General features: G+C 48.9%; 2 protein-coding genes across 5 annotated transcripts in view; one reads left to right on the top strand and one right to left on the bottom strand.

Moving 5' to 3' along the window:
- Positions 1 to 23,895, top strand: part of LOC140722996 (NACHT, LRR and PYD domains-containing protein 3-like) — a 725,328-nt gene that overhangs the window by 455,155 nt on the left and 246,278 nt on the right. The window lies entirely within an intron of this gene.
- The window catches only part of LOC140722997 (NACHT, LRR and PYD domains-containing protein 3-like), a 299,766-nt gene continuing 283,554 nt past the window's right edge, over positions 7,684 to 23,895 (bottom strand). For all 4 annotated transcript variants that reach the window (XM_073037620.1, XM_073037621.1, XM_073037618.1 and 1 more), the window contains exons 8-11: positions 21,278 to 23,015; positions 8,912 to 8,998; positions 8,589 to 8,756; positions 7,684 to 8,425 (exon numbers count right to left, since the gene is read on the bottom strand). In XM_073037620.1, coding sequence (XP_072893721.1) covers positions 8,338 to 8,425; positions 8,589 to 8,756; positions 8,912 to 8,998; positions 21,278 to 23,015 — 2,081 coding nt within the window. In that variant the 3' untranslated portion in view covers positions 7,684 to 8,337. The remainder of the gene's footprint in view (positions 8,426 to 8,588; positions 8,757 to 8,911; positions 8,999 to 21,277; positions 23,016 to 23,895) is intronic.

Genomic DNA, 23,895 nt, shown 5'->3' with positions numbered 1-23,895 from the left:
AAGTGAAGTAGAGTGGGCCGTTTTTCAGACAGGACAGACCGCTAGATGGCGCTAGAACCACGGCCGCCGTTCTCCCCGTGCAGTACTTCGTTTTCAGTTAATGGCAACAAACCGATCGAAGGTGAAAGTGACGGTGAACCAGACGGAACAGTTCACGGCAACGCGGGACAGGACACGGGGAACAGTGCACACAGAGGTGACGTTCAGGAAACAAACGGGAAACTAATGATAATTGAGTTGATATAAAACGACGTCAGCAGCACAGGAGCGCCACAGGGAACCGTACTCTCTCCGGTCCTGTTCACCCTGTACACATCTGACTTCCAATATAACTCGGAGTCCTGCCATGTGCAGAAGTTCGCTGATGACACGGCCATAGTGGGGTGTGTCAGGAATGGACAGGAGGAGGAGTATAGGAAACTGATACAGGACTTTGTGATATGGTGCAACTCAAACTACCTGCGTCTCAATGTCACCAAGACCAAGGAGATGGTGGTGGACTTTAGGAGATCTAGGCCTCATATGGAGCCAGTGATCATTAATGGAGAATGTGTGGAGCAGGTTAAGACCTACAAGTATCTGGGAGTACAGTTGGACGAGAAGCTAGACTGGACTGCCAACACAGATGCCTTGTGCAGGAAGGCACAGAGTCGACTGTACTTCCTTAGAAGGTTGGCGTCATTCAATGTCTGCAGTGAGATGCTGAAGATGTTCTATAGGTCAGTTGTTGAGAGCGCCCTCTTCTTTGTGGTGGCGTGTTGGGGAGGAAGCATTAAGAAGAAGGACGCCTCACGTCTTAATAAGCTGATAAGGAAGGCGGGCTCTGTCGTGGGCAAAGTACTGGAGAGTTTAACATCGGTAGCTGAGCGAAGGGCGCTGAGTAGGCTACGGTCAATTATGGAAAACCCTGAACATCCTCTACATAGCACCATCCAGAGACAGAGAAGCAGTTTCAGCGACAGGTTACTGTCGATGCAATGCTCCTCAGACAGGATGAAGAGGTCAATACTCCCCAATGCCATTAGGCTTTACAATTCAACTGCCAGGACTTAAGAACTTTTTTTTAAAGCTATTATTAATGCTTTTTGAGTTAGTGATTTAGATGCATATCATATTATTACTGAGTTAAGTATTGTATGTAATGAGTTTTTGCTACAACAAGTGTATGGGACATTGGAAAAAATGTTGAATTTCCCCATGGGGATGAATAAAGTATCTATCTATCTATCTATCTATCTATCTATCTATCTATCTATCTATCTATCTATCTATCTATCTATCTAAAAGCACAAAATGCTGGCAGAACTCAGCAGGCCAGACAGCATCTATGGGAGGAGGTAGTGACGACGTTTCGGGCCGAAACCCTTCATCAGGATGCTTCCTCCCCTAGGTACAGTCTGGCCTGCTGAGTTCTGCCAACATTTTGTGTTTTTATTTATTTCCAGCATCTGCAGATTCACTCGTGTTGCCTCAGTGATAATGTCCAGTGGATCCGCCGCTGCCATGGCCACCAGGTACCGCGTGGTGCAGAAGGAGAGGCCGCACTTTCCCCGGGTCAAGATGACAATCGCACTAAATTCACTGGAGAAAGAGAACGGAATGACATAAACAATATGATTGGCAATCGGGCACCCTCAACTTAATCGCTCTCCACTACCCATCAAGGCGAAGGTTGAGTTACTGTTAACCTCAGATTCACTGCTATCGGATTCCAATGATTCACCACTCACGAGCGGTAAAGAATTTCATCTGATATCCGTCATGATCCGTATTCATTCTTCTGAAATTTTGCCTCATAGGCCTCGACTGCACGGTACAGGATACATATTCCCTGCACCCAGACTGTCAATCATAGAATCATAGAAATCTACAGCGCATTACAGGCCCTTCGGCCCGCAATGTTGTGCCGACCGTGTAATCTCAGATAGAGATTAACGGCAATATTTGCAAATCATTCATCTTGCTCAGTGTGAATGAATGCACAGGTCATTGTTTGAATGAAGCAGCTTCGTGACGGAGCGTCGAGTCCACGTGATCCAATCCCCGTCACAGTACAGCCACGTCAGAGCCCAAGATGGTGAACATTCCCCTATTGCGAGTCGGTATTTCTTAAGCACGGAGCACAAGTTACACGCGACACTCCAAATTTTGCCTCATAATGTCGAGGCGAAGCTGGAGTAGGAAAACATTACTCTGACAGGGGGATAAAAGTTTCTTGCTGAGAATATCAACTGACCATCTCTGAATCTGACGGGTTGTCCTATTTACACGTAAACAGTGAACAGTATTCCAGGCGACCTGAGAATTGGCACACGAGAAATTTCCAATATATTATGCAAGTCGCTATTTTGGTAACACTTCGCTTTTAATTTTCCCCATACAGTACATTTATCCACGATATTTTTTAATTGCCATGGATTTTCGCACACATCGAGATTCACAAAATTGCACTGGATCATCCCAGTGTCCTAATAATTCTCCACATCGCCCAATTTCACCTCGCCCGGGACGCCAAATAAATATGTCTCGTTCGCATAATTCTCACATCGCCGGGAAAAATAAAACCCGTCCTCATAATTCTCACATCATCCAATTTCACCTCGCCGGGAACAATAAAACCCGTCCTCATAATTCTCACATCACCCAATTTCACCTCGCCGGGAACGGCAGAAAAGAATAAAACGCCCGTTCCCGATCTAATTCACATAATCGATACAGTCTATATCGTGACAGACGGGTTCCATTCTGTCCGGTACCACACATGTGATTGCCTGCTACGCTAAAACGGAATAATTTCTTGCCAATGTCTGTATTTTTCGTCTGATAACGATTGTTTAAATGCAAACTCGCACATCACTGTCTTTTACACGAGGGAATTTATCCGAGATAATACTTACAATTTCATACTTTATCGGGGATCAGAGAATCGTTCCTGTTATTGCTGATGGACTAGACAGTTCCGAGAGATGGGGCAGAAAAGGAATAAAAGGGTGGGGAGAGGGGTGGAGAGAGGAGTATAGGGTGTGGAGAGGGGTGGAGAGAGGATAGGGTGGTGAGAGGGGTGGAGAGAGGAGGATAGGATGGGGAGAGGGGAGGAGAGAGGACGATAGGGTGGGGAGAGGGTTGGAGAGAGGAGGATAGGGTGGGAATTGGGGTGCAGAGAGGAGGATGGGTGGGGAGAGGGGTGGAGAGAGGAGGATAGGGTGGGGAGAGGGGTGGTAGGAGGATAGGGTGTGGAGAGGGGTGGAGAGAGGAGGATAGGGTGGGAAGAGGGGTGGAGAGAGGAGGATAGGGTGGGGAGAGGGGTGGAGAGAGGAGGATGGGTGGGGAGAGAGAGGTGGGGGATGTGATGGAGAGAGAAGAGGGGACAGGGAGGGTGAGAGAGGTTGAGGGAGTGGGTAGTGGGACTCATCTCTCCTCATCTTCACTTTCTCCCCTGCCCTCCACATTCTCCCCTCCCCTCCTCAATCTGATCCTTCCCTTTCCCCCACCCTGCAGAAAATGGTGGTGATTCACGCCAACCAGCCCGCACCGCCAGAACTCGCCTCCGTCTTCTCCGGCAAGCCGGCGCCCACTCCTGCCTTTGACGGGCCCCACTCCACGGGACAGCCTGAGGGATTCAGGCCGAGCGACCTGAGGCTCGGCGCCGAAAGAAAAATCAAAGCGGGATTTTGGAGACGGAGGGGGAAGGAGGGTAACGGTGCTGGGCACATTCCTCCCCGTGGGAACACCCCCAGTTCCAGTTCCCTTGTTACGAGTCGCCCTCTCCCACTCTCGGCTCCCGTCACTCCTGAAACACTCCGCTCTCTGTCCCCTCGCTCTCCCCCTCTATCACCGCCCATTTCACCCTGGCTGGCGGCCATTTTGTGATGGTTACCATTGACAACCGCTCTTCCACCATGATAGAATGGGGCACACCCTTTTCCTCACCTTCCACTCACTTCCCTCCCTGTTTATCCAATCTCAACTCCTCAACCCTCCTCTCCTATCCATCGGTGCCCGATCTCCCGACTCTCCATTTAACCTTCTGCCGACAGCCATTTTGTGACAGTGTGAGACCCTCCTTCCCACTTCCTCGACAACGAATTCCGTCACTCCCTCACACTCACTATCGTATCACCCTCCTTTCCCATCCCATCACTCGCAAACACCTTCCCTCCCTCCCCTCGCTCTCCTCTCCCCACCACCTCGATGCTCTGCATCGTATGCTGGTTGGGTGCCATTTTGCGATGCCAATCTTCACCTCTCCTCATCGCCCTCTCTCTCGCTCTGTTACCCAGTGATTCACTCCCCTACTCACCCCATCACTCCTGACACCCTTTCCCATTTCTTCCGCCATCCACCACATCCTGGGTGATGAACGTTTTCTGATGGGAAATTCTGCTCCCGCACCCGATCCCTTCCCTCCGTCGTTGACTGAGTCGCTCCTCTCTCCCTCTGTTGGGGCACTCAACTCTCCGTCTCATCAGCCCTGGCAGCGTTCCCGACCACCCCCCGCCCCCCTTGCCTCCGAGCACGCCCCCTTTCTTGCAGCTCGTCTTATTTGCGAAGGCAATGGTCACCACCCATTCATCTTCCACTATTGAAAAAGTCACTCCCCCACATTCCCCACCCTGTCCAATCAGACCACTCCCTCCCGTCCCATTACATCCTCTCCCTCCCAATTACATCCCCTCCCTCCCCGTCCCAGCACTCCCGCTCCCTTCCTGTCGTTTCACTCCTCCTCACCCCGTCTTTATCTTCTCCATGTCGGCCACCAGTTTGTGGCAGGAACATTCGCCCCTCCCCTTTCCGTCCCCTGTTGAGTCAGTGACTTCGCCACGCTCACCGGCTCATCAGTCCACTCCTCGTCCCATCACTCCTCTTCCTCCCAAACCCCTCACCCCTCCTCCCCAAAACCCACATGTATATGTGTATGTGTGAATATCTGAGATATATACATTAGTTTATTCAATTACAACATCATTAGAATTAAAACATATATACAGTACGCAAAACTATATAATACATAAATTAAAATACTGTTATTACAATCAATAACACACTCGATCCCGGGATTGTATCCATGGGCACCGTATGTTCCTTCGCCATAGATTCTGAGTGCGACAGTGGCCATTGTAAGTCAGTGTCTCACTCCATCCCTGGCGGCCACATTAACCAAGGATTCGCCCATTTTAAATCAGCGCGTCCCTCCCTCTCTTGTGCTCACTTCTACCAAAGCCGTCACTCCCTCCCCAGCGGCCATTTCAAGTGAAGGGTCGGACATCCCACCTCTCCCGGAAGTTCCGGGAACTTCCCGCATATTGACAGCGGCTGCCTGACGCCCGCAAATTATATACAATATCCCGCAAATCGATTTTTTTGAGAACGAGCGAGAGAGGGAGAGGGAGAGAGAGAGAGAGAGAGAGAGAGAGAGAGAGAGAGAGAGAGAGAGAGAGAGAGAGAGAGAGAGAGAGAGAGAGAGAGAGAGAGAGAGAGAGAGAGAGAGATTGGGAGAGTATTCCAAAAAATGAAATATAAAACGATTTGGGAAATGAAGATGGAGATGATTCAAAAAAAAAGAAAATACAAAACATACTTCACCCCAGACTACACTGAAGTGTACCACTGCCTAATTGGGGTCAAAAATAATGACGGTGTTGCTCGCTGCACTGTTTACAACGGTGAATTTTCTATTGCCCATGGGAGGTTAAATCACTGTTGAGGTGAGTTTAAAGGCCGTCATTCGTTCATTAGCATAGCTAACGTTATTTAAACTAGCTGACTAGCCGCTAAGGAGCTACTCTACTGCAGACATCCCACCTCTCCCGGGAGTTCCGGGAGTCTCCCGCAACTTGATGGTGTCTGCTTCCCTGAAATGAGATTTTGCAGGGTGGGATTAATTGAGTGATGGAATGGTACAGACGGAGCTTCACTGTGTGTTTGGCATTGCAAGTGTGTGATGGGACGGTGTGGAGGGAAATTCACTGTGTCTGACCCCGGGAGTGTGTGATGGGACAGTGTAGTCGGAGATTCACTCTGTGTTTGAACCAGGGACTGTGTGATAGGACGGTGTGGAGGGAGATTCATTCTGTGTCTGAACCAGGGAGTGTGTGATGGGACGGTGTGGAGGGAGATTCACTCTGTGTCTGACCGCGGGAGTGTGTGATGGGACAGTGTGGAGAGAAATTCACTGTGTGTCTGACCCCGGGAGTGTGTGATGGGGCGGTGTGGAGGGAGATTCACTCTGTGTCTGAACACTTGAGTGTGTGATGGGACGGTGTGGAGGGAAAGTCACTCTGTGTCTGGTTCCGGGAGTGTGTAATGGGACGGTGTGGAGGAAGCTTCTCTCTGTGTCTGACCCCTGGAGTGTGTGATGGGACGGTGTGGAGGGAGATTCACTCTGTGTCTGACCCTGGGAGTGTATAATGGCATACGGTGGAGGGAGCTTCACTCCGTGTATAACTTCGGTATTCCATCCCCCATCTGTCTTGTACTCGGGATCGCAGCTGTTTACAATATACATTAATGATTTAGATGAAGGGATTAAAAGTAACATTAGCAAATTTGCTAATATCACAGTGCTGGGTGGCAGTGTGAAATGTCAGGAGGATGTTATGAGAATGCAGGGTGACATGGACAGGTTGGGTGAGTGGACAAATGTATGGCAGATGCAGTTTAATGTGGATAAATGTGAGGTTATCCACTTTGGTGGCAAGAACAGGAAGGCAGATTACTATCTAAATGGAGTCAAATTCGGAAAAGGGGAAGTACAACGAGACCTAGGTGTTCTTGTACATGAACCAACGAAAGCAAGCATGCAGGTACAGCAGGCAGTGAAGAAAGCTAATGGCATGCTGGCTTTTATAACAAGAGGAATTGAGTATAGGAGTAAAAAGGTCCTTCTGCAGCTGTACAGAGCCCTGGTGAGACCACACCTGGAGTATTGTGTGCAGTTTTGGTTTCCAAATTTGAGGAAGGACATTCTTGCTATTGAAGGAGTGCAGCATAGGTTCATAAGGTTAATTCCCGGAATGGCGGGACTGTCATATGTTGAAAGATTGGAGCGACTAGGCTTGTATGCGCTGGAATTTAGAAGGATGAGAGGGGATCTGATTGAAACATATAAGACTATTAAGGGATTGGACACACTAGAGGCAGGAAGCGTGTACCCACTGATGGGTGAGTCCAGAACTAGAGGCCACAGTTTAAGAATAAGGGGTAGGCCATTCAGAACAGAGATGCAGAAAATCTTTTTCACCCAGAGAGTGGTGGATATGTGGAATGCTCTGCCCCAGAAGGCAGTGGAGGCCAAGTCTGTGGATGCATTCAAGAGAGAGTTAGATAGGGCTCTTATAGATAGCGGGGTCAAGGGATATGGGGAGAGGGCAGTAACTGAGTACTGATTGTTTATGATCAGCCATCATCACAGTGAATGGCGGTGCTGGCTAGTAGGCCGAATGGCCTACTCCTGCACCTACTGCCTATTGGTCTCACGTGTGATATTATCGTCAATTCTATCTGTCTGCGGGGATCAGTTAGCCAGGAAGGGGCTTTGGTGGAGATCCTGGGCATCCGACCTCCCTCAGCCTGGAGCTGAGACGCTACTGTGTCATTGTGAGGAGCTCCGACCCACTGTTGCAGTGCGCAGGGTTCGGGGGGCAGCAGAAACCTCAAATAAAACTCGAGTCCGGCACCAAGACAGGAAGTTACAGCGGTTTATTGATTTCATCATGACAAATGTAAATCAAACAATGTGTGAGCTGCTGACGTGCGGGAATAAATAAGCTGCTTCCAACTCTCTCAGTCACACACAATTAACTGACCGGCGACAACGAGTGACCGATTGAATAATCAGTCCCGTTTCTCACCGTCACTCTGCATCGGGGAACCGATGATTATAAAATCACACTTCAGGGTCGTGTCCGGGATCGCTGCAGATCCAGGGTCACTGCCGAAGGATTTGTCAATTTAATATCATTATATCGGCCAGGCTGCCCAATGCACCGTCCTCAGCAAAGGGAGCCAAAGGATTCTCTCCCGGGATAATCCCCCCCACCCCACCCCGGGATACCGGTGTCCCAGACTGCGCCCTGGCCCCCGGTCTCTTTCTGTCTGGGTAATTCTCCGGGGTGTCACGTGGGAGTCTCGAACACGCACATCCGGCGGAAGCTGCGCCGCCTGACAACAGGCGGAAATACGTCACTGCAGGACCGCTCGAGCGACACACAGCGCGAGTCCGGTTCCGCTAAAACCGTTGGGAATCAGCCCCGGCGCGCGGCCATTAATGGTAAGGGCGGGAGTTAAAGGGGAGGGTGGGGAATCGGCCAAATGTCCCCATCCTGCGGGCGGGGATGTTCACACGATCACTGTCAGTCCGGGTCTAACTCCCCGCCGAGATCTCAGTTCCTTCTCTCCGGTCTCACTGAACAGATTCCTCGCCAGCCTGAAACATATGTGAAAATAAAGATGAAATAAACATTACACAACAGTGTCAGTAGCAGGGGACCGGGGTTAATGTTTCAACAACACTCACAGACAAATATCACCAGAAAACCCGCGGATCCGCTGATATTTTATCACATTGAACATTAACACAAAACACTCACCAGATCCACTCCAGACTCGGGAGGGTCAGTATGAGGCGGCGGAAAGCGGGGACTGATTGGTCTGTCAGCGAGTTTGATCCCAGGTTCAGCCCCGTCAGTGATGGGTTTGTACTGAGAGCGGAGACGAGATCCTCGGCACCAGAATCTGTGAGACCGACACCCCACAGCCTGGAGATGAGAGAGAGTGAGGGTGAAGGACACAGAGAGACAGGAGACGGTACAAATCCCCACTGTTCATCAGTAACACAATTACTGATCACATTAATGTTCAGTGTCAGACACTCAGTGACTGTAAACACAATCTCCCACAGTCTGGTACTTACCCCAGTGTCAGTATTTTACACTCCGGGTTCCTCAGAACCGCAGACACCAGTTTCACTCCTGAATCTCCCAGTTTATTCCGCCCAAGTCTAAACACAAACAGACAGATTGATGAACAAAGTGATTCAAACCGTGGGTCTGAGGGAATTTCTCTCACTCGGATATTTTAGGAAACATTAAACCCTTCAGTAAATCACTGATCGGAGTTCCCATCACTGTCAATGTCCCTCACTGCCCAGCTCCAGGGTATTCGCCGAATGTCAGTAATTTCGTCTGTCGGTGTGACCATGTAAACTCCACATATTCTGTCCCATTCCCCGATGGTTACAAAAGTGTTCCTGACCAAAATGCAGAAATGTCAATGGGACACAGTGAAATAGACCCACCCGAGCTAAAGGGATGGGGAAGAGAGATACCACAGGAGAAAGGGTGATAGGGAAGAGAGATCACACAGGAAGAAGCGGGAAGGGGAGGGGAAATCCACCAGGAAGAAAGGGGGTGGGGAAGATAAATCCCACAGGAGGAAGGAGCATGGGGAAGGGAGATCCGATAGGAAGAGGAGGGACGGGGAAGAGAGATCCCACAGGAGGAAAGGGGATGGGGAAGAGAGAGCGCACATGAGGAGGTCGGATGCACGAGCGATCCCAGAGGAAGAAGGTGGATGGGGAAGGGATATCCCATGGAGGAAGGGGGATGGGGAAGAGTGATCCAATAGCAGGAAGTTGATGGGGAGGAGAGAGCGCACAGGAGGAAGGGGATGGGGAATAGAGATCCCACAGAAGTAAGGGGGTTGGGGAAGATATATCCCTAGGAAGAAAGAGGGTGGGGAGGAGATATCCCACAGTTGGAAGGAGAATGGGGAAGAGAGATCCAACAGGAGGATGTGGGATGGGGAAGAGAGATACATCAGGATGAATTGTGGAGGGAAAAGACAGATCCCACAGCAAGAGGGGGCATTATGATTACCCACAGGAGGAAGTGAATTGGGGAAGAGAGATTCCACAGGAGGAAGGGGAATGGGGAAGAGAGATCCAACAGGAGGAATGGGGATGAGTAGGAGAGATTCCACAGGAAGTGGGGGATGGGAACAGGCCCCACAGGAGGAAGGTGGATGGGGAAGAGAGATGGAACAGGAGGAATGGGGATGGGAAGAGAGATACCACGGGAATAAGGGTGTTGGGGAAGAGACATCCCACAGGTGGAAGGTGACGGGGAAAAGAGATCCGACAGGAGGAAGGGGGATGCGGAACAGAGATCCCATAGGAGGATGGCGCATGGGGAAGAGAGATCCCACAGGAGGAAAGTGGATGGGGAAGAGAGATCCCACAGAAGGAAGGGGAATGGGGAATAGAGATCCCATAGGATGATGGGGCATGGGGAAGAGAGATGAGACAGGAGTAAGTATGTGGGGAAGTGAGATCATACAGGAGGTTGGGGGATGAGTAGGCGAGATCCCATATGAGGGAGAGGGATGAGGAAAATAGATGCCACGGGAGGAAGTGGGATGGGGAAGAGTGATCCCACCTGGTGTAAGGGATTGGGAAGAGAGATCCCTCGGGGGGGAAGGGCTTTGGGGAAGAGAGATTCCACAAGAGGATGGGTAATGGGGAAGACAGATGCTACAGGAGGAAGGGAAATGGGGAAGTGAGATCCCAGAGATGGATTGCTACCCGTGCCACGTGCTAGTGAGGCTAGAAATAGGAAGATAATGCAACTAAATACGTGGCTGAGGGGATGGTGCATGAGGGAGGGGTTCATGTTTCTGGACAATTGGGATTTCTTCCAGGGGAGGTGTGACCAGTTCGAATTGGACAGTTTCCACCTGAACTGGAGGGGAACTAACCTCCTTGCCTGTAGGTTAGCAAGTTCTGCTCCGGGGGTTTTAAACTAGATTGCAGGGGGAGGGGAACCAGAGTCTTAGAGCAGATAGTGAGGTGGCGGAGGATAAGGGTCATGCGAGGACTGCTTGTATAGACAGAAATCAAAGGTTTGTACGTGATAGAAATGTTGTCAGGTGTATCTCTTTCAATGCGAGGAGTATTGTAGGTAAGGCAGATGAGTTTAGGGCGTGGATTGGCATGATGATATCGACATTATTGCTATTAGTAAGTCTTAGTTGTAGGAGGGGCAGGACTGGCAGCTTCATGTTCCGGGTTTCCATTGTTTCAGAAGTGATAGGGGGAGGGATGAAAGGGGGAGGAGTGGCATTACCAGTCAAGCAGAATCTCACAGCTGTGCGTAGACGGGACTGCCCAGAGGGCTCGTCTACAGAGGCCATATGGGTGGAGCTGAGGAACGGGAAAGGTGTGACCACACGAATGGGGTTGTATTATAGACCGCCCAATAGGCAGAGAACTTTAGTAAAACCTTTGACAATGTCCCACTTAATAAGTTAGTTCAAAAGGTTCAGACACTAGGTATCCATGGAGAGGTTGTAAACTGGATTCGAATTGGCTGTGTGGGAGAAGACAGAGAGTGGTAGTGGATGATTGCTTCTCGGACTGGAGGCCTGTGACTAGTGGTGTGTCTCAGGGATCTGTGCTGGAACCATTGCTGTTTGTTGTCTATATCAATGATCTAGATGATAATGTGATAAATTGGATCAGCAGGTTTGCGGACGACACTAAGATGGAGGCGTTGTGGACAGTGAGGAAAGTTTTCAAAGCTTGCAGAAGGATCTGGACCAACTGGAAAAACTGGGCCAGAAAATGGCAGATGGAATTTATAACATATAACTTGTAACCATATAATAATTAAAGCACAGAAACAGGCCATCTCGGCCCTTCTAGTCCGTGCCGAACGCTTCCTCTCACCTAGTCCCACCTACCTGCACTCAGCCCATAAGCCTCCATTCCTTTCCTGTCCATATACCTAGCCAATGTTTTTTTAAATGACAAAATCGAAACTGCCTCTACCACTTCTACTGGAAGCTCGTTCCACACAGCCACCATTCTGAGTAAAGAAGTTACCCCTCGTGTTACCCCTAAACTTTTGCCCCTTCACTCTCAACTCATTCCCTCTTGTTCTAACCTCCCTTACTCTCTGAAATAAAAAAGTCTATGCACGTCAACTCTATATAACCCCCTCATAATTTTAAATACCTCTATCAAGTCCCCCCTCAACCCTCTACGCTCCAAAGAATAAAGACCTAACTTGTTCAACCTTTCCCTGTAACTTAGGTGCTGAAACCCAGGGAACATTCTAGCAAATCTCCTCTGTACTCTCTCTATTTTGTTGACATCGTTCCTATAATTCGGTGACCAGAACTGTACACAATACTCCAAATTTGGCCTCACCAATGCCTCGTAGATTTTTAACATTACATCCCAACTCCTATACTCAATGCTCTGATTTATAAAGGCCAGCATACCAAAAGCTTTCTTCACCACCCTATTCACATCAGATTCCACCTTCGGGGAACTATGCACCATTATTCCTAGATCACTCTGTTCTACTGCATTCCTGAATGCCCTACCATTTACCATGTATGTCCTATTTGAATGACTCCTACCAAAATGTAGCACCTCACACTTATCAGCATTAAACTCCATCTGCCATCTTTCAGCCCACTCTTCTAACTGGCCTAAATCTTTGAACTACACGCTTTGAAAACCTTCATTATCCACAACACCACCTATATTAGCATCATCTGCATACTTACTAATCCAATTTACCATTCCATCATCCAGATCATTAATGCATATGACAAACAACATTGGACCCAGTATAGATCCCTGAGGCACACCACTAGTCACCACTTTAATGCAGACAAGTGTGAGGTGTTGCATTTTGGAAGGACAAATCAAGGTAGGACATACACAGTAAATGGTAGGGCACTGAGAAGTGCGGAGGAACAAAGGGATCTGGGAGTTCAGATACATAATTCCCTGAAAGTGGCGTCACAGGTAGACAGTGTTGTAAAGAAGGCTTTTGGCATCCTGGCATTCATAAATCAAAGTATTGAGTATAGGAGTTGGGATGTTATGGTGAGATTGTATAGGATATTGGTGAGGCCAAGTTTTGAATATTGTGTGCAGTTCTGGTCACCTAACTACAGGAAATATATCAGTAAGATTGATAGAGTGCAGAGCAGATTTACTGGGATGTTGCCGGGTCTTCAGGAGATGAGCTACAAGGCGAAATTGACTTTATTCCTTGGAGCGCAGAAGAATGAGGGGAGATTTGATAGAAGTTTACAAAGCTCTGAGGGGTATAGACAGGCTAAATGCGAATGGGCTCTTTCCACATAGATTAGGAGAGATAAATTGTAAGAGGACTTGGCTTCAGGGTGAAAGGGGAAAGGTTTAGGGGGAAATTCTTCACTGAGAGAGTGGTGAGAGTGTGGAACGAGCTGCCATGTGATGTAGAAAATGTGGACTCACTCTTAAGCTTTAAGATTAAATTAGATAGATGTATGGATGGGAGAGCTCTGAAGGGTTATGGACTGGGTGCAGGTCAAAGGGACAAGCAGAATAAAGTTTCGGCACAGAGCAGAAGGGCCGAATGGCTTGTTTTCTGTGCGCTGGTGTTTTATGATTTTATGACTCTATGAAGGGGTGTGGGGAGGAGAGTTCACTCAGGTGGAAGGGCGAATGGGAAGAGAGCTCCCGCAGGAGGAAGGGAGATGGGGAAGGGATATCCCACAGGAGGATGTGGGAAGGGAAAGTGAGATCCCACAGGAGGAAGGGGGATGGGGAAGAGAGATCTCACAGGAGGAAGGGAGATGGGGAAGGGAGATCCCATAGGAGGAAAGGGGAAGGGGAAAAGCGATCCCACCGGAGGAAGGGGGATGGGGAAGAGAGAACTCGCAGGGGGAAGGGGGATGGTGTAGAGAGATTCCACAGGAGGAAGGGGGATGGGAAGGGATACCACTGGAGGAAAGGGGATTGGGAGGGGATCCCACAGGAAGAAGGGGGATGCGGAACAGAGATCCCATAGGAGGATGGCGCATGGGGAAGAGAGATCCCACAGGGGGAAGGGGAATGGGGAATAGAGATCCCATAGGATGATGGGGCATGGGGAAGCCAGATCCCACAGGAGGAAAGTGGAATGGGAAGAAAAATCTCACAGAAGGAAGGGGAATGGGGAATAGAAATCCCACAGGATGAAAGTGGATGGGGGAGAGAAATCCCATAGAAGGAAGGGGAATGGGGAATAGAGATCCCATAGGATGATGGGGCATGGGGAAGAGAGATGTGACAGGAGGAAGTGGGTGGGTAAGTGAGATCATACAGGAGGTTGGGGGATGAGTAGGCGAGATCCCATAGGAGGAAGAGGGATGGGGAAAATAGATGCCACGGGAGGAAGTGGGATGGGGAAGAGTGATCCCACCTGATGTAAGGGATTGGGAAGAGAGATCCTTCGGGAGGAAGGGCTTTGGGGAAGAGAGATCCCACAAGAGGATGGGTAATGAGGAAGAGAGATGCTACAGGAGGAAGGGAAATGGGAAAGCGAGATCTCACAGGTGGATTGCTACCCGTGCCACGTGCTAGTGAGGCTAGAACTAGGAAGATAATGCAGCTAAAGGGGGATGGCTGAGGGGATGGTGCATGCGGGAGGGTGCATGCTGAGGGAATGGTTTCATGTTTCATGTTTCTGGACAATTGGGATTTCTTCCAGGAGAGGTGCGACTAGTTCGAACTGGACAGTTTGCACCTGAACTGGAGGGAACTAACCTCCTTGCCGGTAGGTTAGCTAGTTCTGCTCCGGGGGTTTTAAACTAGATTGCAGGGGGAGGGGAACCAGAGTGTTAGAGCAGATAGTGATGTGGAGGAGTATAAGGGTCATGCGAGGACTGCCTGTATAGACAGATATCAAAGGTTTTTACGTGATAGAAATGTTCTCAGGTGCATCTATTTCAATGCAAGGTGTATTGTAGGGAAGGCAGATGAGTTTAGGTTGTGGATTGGCACATGATGATTTCAACATTATTGCTATTAGTAAAACTTGGTTGTAGGAGGGGCAGGACTGGCAGCTTCATGTTCCGGGTTTCCATTATTTCAGACGTGATAGGGGATAGGGATGAAAGGGGGAGGAGTGGCATGACCAGTCAGGGAGAATCTCACAGCTGTGCGTAGATGGGACAGCCCGGAGGGTTCGTCTACAGAGGCCATATGGGTGGAGCTGAGGAACGGGAAATGTGTGACCACACGAAAAGCGATCCCACCGGAGGAAGGGGGATGGGAAGGGTTACCACTGGAGGAAAGGGGATTGGGAGGGGATCTTATAGGAAGAAGTGGATGGGGAAGGGAGATCCCACAGGAGGAATGGGGATGTGGAAGAGAGATCCCACAGGAGGAAGGGGGATGGGAAAGATTGATCCCACATGAGGAAGGTGGATGAAGAAGAGTGATCCAACGGCAGGAAGTTGATGGGGAGGAGAGAGTGCACAGGAGGAAGGGGGATGGGGAATAGAGATCCCACAGGAGGAAGGGGGATGAGAAAGAGAGATCCCATAGGAGGATGGGGGATGGGGAAGAGAGATACAGGTGGAGGGACAAGACAGATCCCACAGGAAGTGTGGGCATTATGATGACCCACAGGAGGAAGTCGGGTGGGCGAGCGATCCCAAAGGATGAACAGGGATGGACAAGAGATATCCCACAGGAGGATGGGGGATGAGAAAGAGAGATCCACAGGAGGACGGGGGATGGGGAAAAGGGATCCCACAGAAGAAATGGTGATGGAAAAGAGAGATGCAACAGGAAGAGCGGGGAAGAGTAGGAGAAATCCCACTGGAAGTGGGGCATGGGAATACAGGCCCCACAGGAGAAAGGTGGATGGGGAAGAGAGATGGCACAGGAGGAATGGGGATGGGAAGAGTGATCCCACGGGAGGAAGGGTGTTGGGGAAGAGAGATCCCACAGGAGGAAGGTGATGGTGAGGGGGTATCACACCGGATGAAGGGAGATTGGGAACAGAGTTCCCATAGTTGGAAGAGAGATGGGAAAGAGAGATCCGACAGGAGGAAGAGAGATAGGGAAGAGAGATCCGACAGCAGCACGGTAAAGGGGAAGAGAGATCCCAGAAGAGGAAGGAGGATGTGGAAGAGAAATCCCACAGGAAGAAGTGGAATTGGGAAAATATATGCCAGAAGAAGATGGGGGATGGGAAAGAGAGTGATCCTACAGGAGGATAGGGGTGGGGAAGAGAGATCGCACAGGAGGAATGGGGATGCGGAACAGAGATCCCATAGGAGGATGGCGAATAGGGAAGAGAGATCCCAAAGGAGGATGTGCGATTGGGAAAATAAATACCACGGGAGGAAGGGGTTTGGGAAGAGAGATCCCACAAAAGGATGGGTAGTGGGAAAGAGAGATGTACAGGAGGAAGGGAAATGGGGAAGCAAGATCCCATAGGAAGTGAAGGGATGGGAACAGAGCCCCCACGGGGATCAGGTGGATGGGGAAGAGATATCTTTCAGGAGGAAAGGGGTTGGGGATGAGAGATCCCACAGGAAGAAAGGGGTATGCGGAAGAGAGATCCAACAGCAGGAAGTTGATGGGGAAGAGTGATCCCACAGATGGAAGTGGGATGGGAACACAGGCCCCAGAGTGTGAACGGGGATGCGGAAGAGAGATCCCACAGGAACATGGAGGGTGGAGAAGAGAGATTCCACTGTAGGAATGGGGATGGGGAAGAGAGATTCATCAGGAGGAAGGGGGATAGGGATGGGAGATCCCACAGGAGTAAGGGGGATGGGGAAGAGAGATCCCACAGGAGGAAGGGGGATGGGGATGAGGGATCCCACAGGAGGAAGGTGGATGCTGAGGAGAGATCCAACAGTTGGAAGGAAGGTGGAGTGGGAACAGAGAACCCAGAGGATGAATGGGGGATGGGAAAGTGAGATCTCACAGGTGGATTGCTACCCGTGCTACGTGCTAGTGAGGCTAGTAATAGGAAGATAATGCAGCTAATTACGTGGCTGAGGGGATGGTGCATGAGGGTGGGGTTCATGTTTCTGGACAATTGGGCTTTCTTCCAGGGGAGGAGGGACCAGTTCGAATTTGACAGTTTGCACCTGAACTGGAGGGGGACTAACATCCTTGCAGGTAGGTTAGCAAGTTCTTCTACAGGGGTTTGAAACTAGATTACAGGGGGAGGGGAACCAGAGTGTTAGAGCAGATAGTGATGTGGAGGAGGATAAGAGTCATGCGAGGACTGCTTGTATAGACAGATATCAATGGTTTGTACGTGATAGAAATGTTCTCAGCTGCATCTATTTCCATACGAGGAGTACTGTAGGTAAGGCAGATGAGTTTAGGGTGTGGATTGGCATGATGATATCGACATTATTGCTATTAGTAAGACTTGGTTTGCAGGAGGGGCAGGACTGGCAGCTTCATGTTCTGGGTTTCCATTGTGTCAGACGTGATAGAGGGGAGGGATGAAAGGGGGAGGAGTGGCATTACCAGTCAGGGAGAACATCACGGCTGTGCGTAGATGGGACAGCCCACAGGGTTCGTCTATAGAGGCCATATGGGTGGAGCTGAGGAACGGGAAAGGTGTGACCACACTAATAGGGTTGTATTATAGACCACTCAATAGGCAGAGAGAATTGGAGGAGCAAATCTGTAGAGAGGTAGCAGACCGATGTAAGAAACAGAAAATTGTAATCGTAGGGGTTTTTAGCTTTCCACATATTGACGGGGACGCCAACTCTGAGAAAGGGTTAGATGGCGTGGAGTTTGTCAAATGTGTTCAGGAAAGTTTTCTAAATCAATATATTGAGGTACCAACGAGAGAGGGTGCAGTACCTGATCCCCTATTAGGGAACCAGACAGGTCAGGTGACAGAAGTATATGTAAGCAAACATTTTGGGTCCAGTGACCATAATGTCATTAGTTTCAAGATAATTATGGATAAGGATAGGACTGGTCCAACAGTTAACGTTCTGAATTGGAGAAGGGCCAATTTTGTGGAAATGAGAGAGTATCTGGGAAGAGTGGATTGGGATAAGTTGTTTTCCGGCAAGGATGTGTTCAGTAAGTGGAACGCTTTCAAGGGTGAAAGTTTGAGAGTGCGGAGTTTGTATGTTTCTGTAGGATTAAAGGCAAAGTTAACAGACATAGGGAACCTTGGTTTCCAAGGGATATAGGCGATCTGGTTAAGTAGGTGTTTAGCAGGTATAGGCAACAAGGAACAAATGAGATACTTGAAGAGCACAGAAAATGTAAGGGAATACTAAAGAAGGAAATCAGGAAGGCAAAAAGAAGACATGAGGTTGCGTTGGCACATCATGTGAAGGTAAACCCGAAGGGTTTCTACAAGTAAATTAAGAGTAAGACGATAGTAAGGGACAAAATTGGTCCCCTAGATGATCACAGTGGTCTTCTATGTGTCGAGGCTCAGGAGATTGGGGAGATCTTAAACAGTTTTTTTTTGCGTCAGTGTTTACTCAGGAAACTGGCATAGCTGATATGGAATTAAGGCAAACAAACAGTAGTGTCATGGAACATATAGAGATTAAAGAGGAGGAGCTGTTTGCTCCCTTGCAGTGAATAAAGGTAGATAAATCTCCGGGCCTGACATTATATTTTCTCGGACCTTGCGAGAGACTAAAGTAGAAATTGCAGTGGCCCTGGCAGAAGTATTTAAAATGTCCTCAGCCACGGGTGCGGTGCCGGAGGATTGGAGGGTAGCTCATGTGGGTCCGTTGTTTGAAAAAGGCTCCAAAAATACACGAGGTAATTACAGGCCAGTGAGCCTGACATCAGTAGTAGGTCAATTACTGGAAGGTGTTCTGAGAGATCGGATATAAAAGGATTTGGACAACCAAGGGCTGATTCAAGATAGTCAACATGGCTTTGTATGTGGTAGATCATGATTAATGAATCTTGTAGTGTTTTTCGAGGAGGTTATATGAAGGAAAGGCTGTGGATGTTGTCTACATTGACTTTTGTAAGGCCTTTGACAAGGTCCCACATAAGAGGTTAGCTTTAAAGGTCCAGACACTAGGTATCCATGGAGTTGTTGTAAACTGGATTGGAATTGGCTGTCTGGGAGAAGGCAGAGAGTGCTAGTGGATGATTGCTTCTCATAGTGGAGGTCTGTGACTAGTGGTGTGTCTCAGGGATCTGTGCTGGGACCATTGTTGTTTGTTGTCTATATCAATGATGTAGATGATAATTTGATAAATTGGATCAGCTGGTTTGTGGATGACACTAAGATGGATGCGTTGTGGACAGCGAGGAAGGCTTTCAAAGCTTGCAGACGGATCTGGACCAACTGGAAGAATGGGCCAGAAAATGGCAGATGGAATTTAATGCAGACAAGTGTGAGGTGTTCCATTTTGGAACGACAAATCAAGGTAGGACATACACAGTAAATGGTAGTGCACTGAGGAGTGAGGAGGAACAAAGGGATCTGGGGGTTCAGATACATAAGTCCCTGAAAGTGGCGTCACAGGTAGACAGGGTTGTAAAGAAGGCTTTTGGCATTCTGGCATTCATAAATCAAAGTACTGAGTATAGGAGTTAGGATGTTATGGTGAGGTTGTATAGGACGTTGGTGAGGCCAAGTTTTGAATATTGTGTGCAGTTCTGTTCACATAACTATAGGAAGGATATCAGTAAGATTGAAAAAGTGCAGAGAAGATTTTCTAGGATGTTGCCGGGTCTTCAGGAGTTGAGTTACAGGGAAAGATTGAACAGGTTAGGACTTTCTTCCTTGGAGTATAGAAGAATGAGGGGAGATTTGATAGAGGTTTACAAAATTATGAGGGTATAGACAGGGTAAATGCGAACAGGCCCTTTCCACATAGATTAGGAGAGATAAATATGTGAAGATATGGCTTCAGCGTGAAAGGGGAAAGGTTTAGGGGGAGCATTAGGAGGAACTTCTCCACTCAGAGGGTGGTGAGAGTGTGGAACGAGCTGCCATCTGATGTGGAAAATGTGGACTCACTCTTAAGCTTTAAGAATAAATTGGATAGATACATGGATGGGAGAGGACTAGAGGGTTATGGACTGTGAGCAGGTCAATGGGACTAGCGGAATTAGGTTTTGGTACAGACTAGAAGGACCGAATGGCTTGTTTTCTGTGCTCTTTGTGTTCTTTGATTTTATGATTCTATGGGGAGGAGAGTTCCCACAGGCGAAAGGGGGATGAGGAAGCGAGATCCCAAAGGAGGAAGGAGATGGGGAAGCGAGATCCCACAGGTGGAAGGGGGATGGGGAAGAGAGATCCCACAGGAGGAAGGGGGATGGGGAAGAGAGATCCCACAGCAGGAAGGGGGATGGGGGAGAGAGATCCCACAGGAGGAAGGGGGATGGGGAAGGGAGATCCCACAGGCGGCATGGGAGTGTGGAAGACAGATCCCACAGCAGGATGAGGCATGGGGAAGAGAGATCCCACAGGAGGAAGGGGGATGGGTTTGAGAGATCGGCCAGGAGGAGGAGGGATGTGGAAGAGTGTTCCCACAGGAGGATGTGGGATTGGGAAGAGAGATCTCACAGGAGGAAGGGGGTCGGGAAACAGAAATTCCACAGGACAATGGGGCATGCCAAAGAGAGATCCGACAGGAAGAAGTCGATGGGGCAGAGAGATCCCACAGGAGGAAAGGGTGTGGGGAAGAAAGTTCTAACAGCAGGAAGGGATGGCGAAGAGAAATCCATAGAAGGAAGGGGGATGGGGAAGAGCGATCTCACAGGAAGTGGGGGGGGGGTGTGGAAAAGACATCCCACAGGAGGATGAGGAAAGAGTAATAGAGAGCCCACTGGAGGAATGGGGATGGGGGCGAGATTCCAAAGAATGGAAGGGGGATTGGGATGAAAATTCCCACAGGAGGATTCCAAGGTAAACGATAATCCTACAAGACGAGAGGATACAGACATTTTTTGTAAGTGTGTGTTGGGTCTGAACAGAGGCCCAGAGGAGATGCGCCCTCGCTCTTTGCGTATCTGGAAGTGAGCAAAGTCACACACGGGGAAGGGTAGGTGAGGACAATCTCACAATGGTATTTATTTCCTTCTCACTGGGACAGTCTGCTGACGGTCTCTTGTCCCTCACCGGCAAGGGGGTGTGAATCTCTGACCCACCTGCTGCAGTCAGTGTCGGTCTGGGTGTCAGTAACAGTGAGAAGGAACATTGTCAATGGACGTGTCACAGGCAGCGAGAAACACGGCCATTCCTGTGATTTACTACCATTAAACCAATGGCCGTTGTTCACTGATCTGATGAAGTCTCCTACATCCCTTCACAAAGAACCACAGAACCCTCCCGTCCTGGGGGAATTACTGACCGATCCCCTGGGTATTTGTCACAATTCTTCACAATCAGATTTACTACAAATTTACTGAAATTCCTTTACATTGAAACAACACAATGGAACAGTTTCACAGTTCAGAGTGAGAGATAAATCAAGTTACCTCAACTTCTGGCACTTGTGCAGCCCGGGTCCCAGCCGCTGGATTCCTTTACACTGAATGTGGCAGTTCTCCAGGTCGAGGTGTTTTATTGTATCACAGAGTCCGATGACATGAGACAGGACCGCGCAGTCAATCAGGGTCAGTGTCATTTCACTGAATGAAAGTTTTTTCACAGATCCCAGTGCGGCCTGAGCAAGTCCACGATTCTGAGACTCAAACAGGTAGTGCAATGTGTTCAGGAGGCTCCTCTTACCAGCTTCACTCCTCGTGTTTCCACTCCGGCGTTTAACCTCCTCCTTCACCCAGTCAATGACCCTGCAGGTTGTTTGATGAGGAAATGGACCCAGAAACTCCTCCAGGCCCCGAGCTGTCATTGGGTTGGAGAGACCAGCAACAAAACGGAGAAATACCTCAAATCGCCCATCCTTCACGCAGTGGGCTTCAGTGAGGAGTTTCATAATATCTCTGCCATCTGGGATCAGGAATTGTGCGACTGCAGCTACAAACTCTTGGATGGTGAGGTGTGGGAATGTGTACACCACGCTCCGGGCAGAATCCTCTCTCTCCAAAAGCTCCATCAGGAACCCGGACAGGAACTGGGAAGGCTGCAGATTGTGGTTGATCAAATCTCCATCTGTAAACACAATCTTCCTCTCGGACACTCCTCTGAAGGCCATCTGACCAACTCTGTGTAACACATCACGGGGGTTCTCAATCTCACGGCCATGGTATTTCAGGATGTTGTAAATATAGTAGGAGTGCAGTTGGGTGATGGTCTTGGGAACTCGCTGCGGGTCCCTGACTCTTTGTGTGAAGAAGGGGCCCAGTGCCAGAGCGAGGATCCAGCAGTAGGAGGGGTTATAGCTCATGGTGTACAGGATATCGTTCTCCTCCACGTGTTTGAAAACAGCTGTTGCCACCGTCTGATCTTCAAAATGCCTGATGAAATATTCCTTCCGTTCGTCACCATCAAATCCCAGGATTTCAGGCCAGATACTGATCTCTGCCTTTTCCAATAAATGTAACGCAGTGGGACGGGTGGTCACCAGCACTGAACACCCTGGGAGCAGCTTGTGCTGGATTAAACTGTACACAATGTCAGACACCTTGCATTTGAATTCAGGATCTGTGCATATGGGCTGAGGTTTTGTGCCTCTCCGACTGTCAGCAAAATCAATTTTGTCATTGAATTCATCCAAACCATCGAATATAAACAGCAATCCCTTTGGATTCTTCCAGACCTCTCTCAGGATATTGCCAAAGTAAGGATACTGATCCAGAATCAGTTCCTTCAGATTTATTCTGCAGTTAATGGTGTTTAAATCCCAGAATTTGAAACTGAAGACAAACTGGAATTGTTGGTATATTTTCCCCGTGGCCCAGTCATAAACGATCTTTTGTACCATTGTTGATTTCCCGATCCCCGGGACCCCGGCCACTGCTGCCGTACTCCCAGATTTGAATTTACTTCGGGAAAAGCTGCTCTGGAACAGCTGATCTGTCCGGATTTTTTCCAGCTTTCCACGGAGATGTTTTTCTCTCCACTCCTCGTGCTCTCTGCCTCTTGCCAGCAGCTCATGTTTCACCAGTCTCTGATCTCGAACAGTAGAAATGACCGTGAGCTCAGCGTATCGATCAACCAGCTGGAAAACCTTCACCTTCTCTCTCATCAGGATCGTGTTCACTCTCAGTTTTTCAGTTTGTGCCCATAGAGTCTCCTTGTGTTTCTGTTGAACATCTTCCATAGGAACAGAGAACATTGTCACCAAGTTAAATTGCTCAACTGACAAAGAACTTTATAATTGCATTTCAACATTCAGTGTTAGAGATTACATGAATTAATTCAATGTTTCCATGGATACTAAGACAGAAAGTAAAATTGTGTTCACAGACACCAGAATTGACAGCGATAGCTGTCCCAGAAAATGTCCAATACTCATATCCTGATATTAATTAATTTTGAAGTGAATTTTTCCCCGATATCCTATTGCAATCCTGACTGCACTTCCGTTACAACAACATTTGACTATATTTAAAGCATTGTTTCCATCATTAGCAGACGATGAACACAAAGGAACTCCAGAGACTGATACAGCTTGGCACCAGAAGTGTCACAGGAGTTGCCAGACGGCGTTGAATGCAACCTAAGACTGCCTTAGGGGCTCCAGTTCCAGTAGAAGTGGTAGAGGCAGGTTCGGTATTCTTATTTAAAGTAAAATTGGATAGGTAAATGGACAGGAAAGGCATGGAGGATTATGGGCTGAGTGTGGGTCAGTGGGACTAGGTGAGAGTAAGCGTTTGGCACAGACTAGAACTGCCGAGATGGCCTGTTTTCGTGCTGTAATTGTTATATGGTTATATTTTTCCCACTGGGTTTACTCCCAAAGTAACAGCGTGAGATCACTGTTTTCCTTCTTCTGGATGAGCTGCCAGTCAAGAACGATGAGCCCCAACTACCCGAGGCGACTGCTTGTCAGGTGGCAGTAACCCGCATTTGCCCTTTCTCCTATCGGAAAAAAATGCCTCTGCCATGCTTAGTATCTAAGTCACACGTGAAGGCCAGGAGCTGGACCTGATTGTCAGAGGCTGTTTGAGTCGCACGCCACTGGGAGCATTTA

This window comes from Hemitrygon akajei, unplaced genomic scaffold (assembly GCF_048418815.1).
Source record: "Hemitrygon akajei unplaced genomic scaffold, sHemAka1.3 Scf000096, whole genome shotgun sequence".
In the NCBI taxonomy this organism is placed as follows: Eukaryota; Metazoa; Chordata; class Chondrichthyes; order Myliobatiformes; family Dasyatidae; genus Hemitrygon; species Hemitrygon akajei.
The sequence above is the reverse complement of the archived record's forward strand: the minus strand, read 5'-3'. Positions and strand labels throughout refer to the sequence as shown.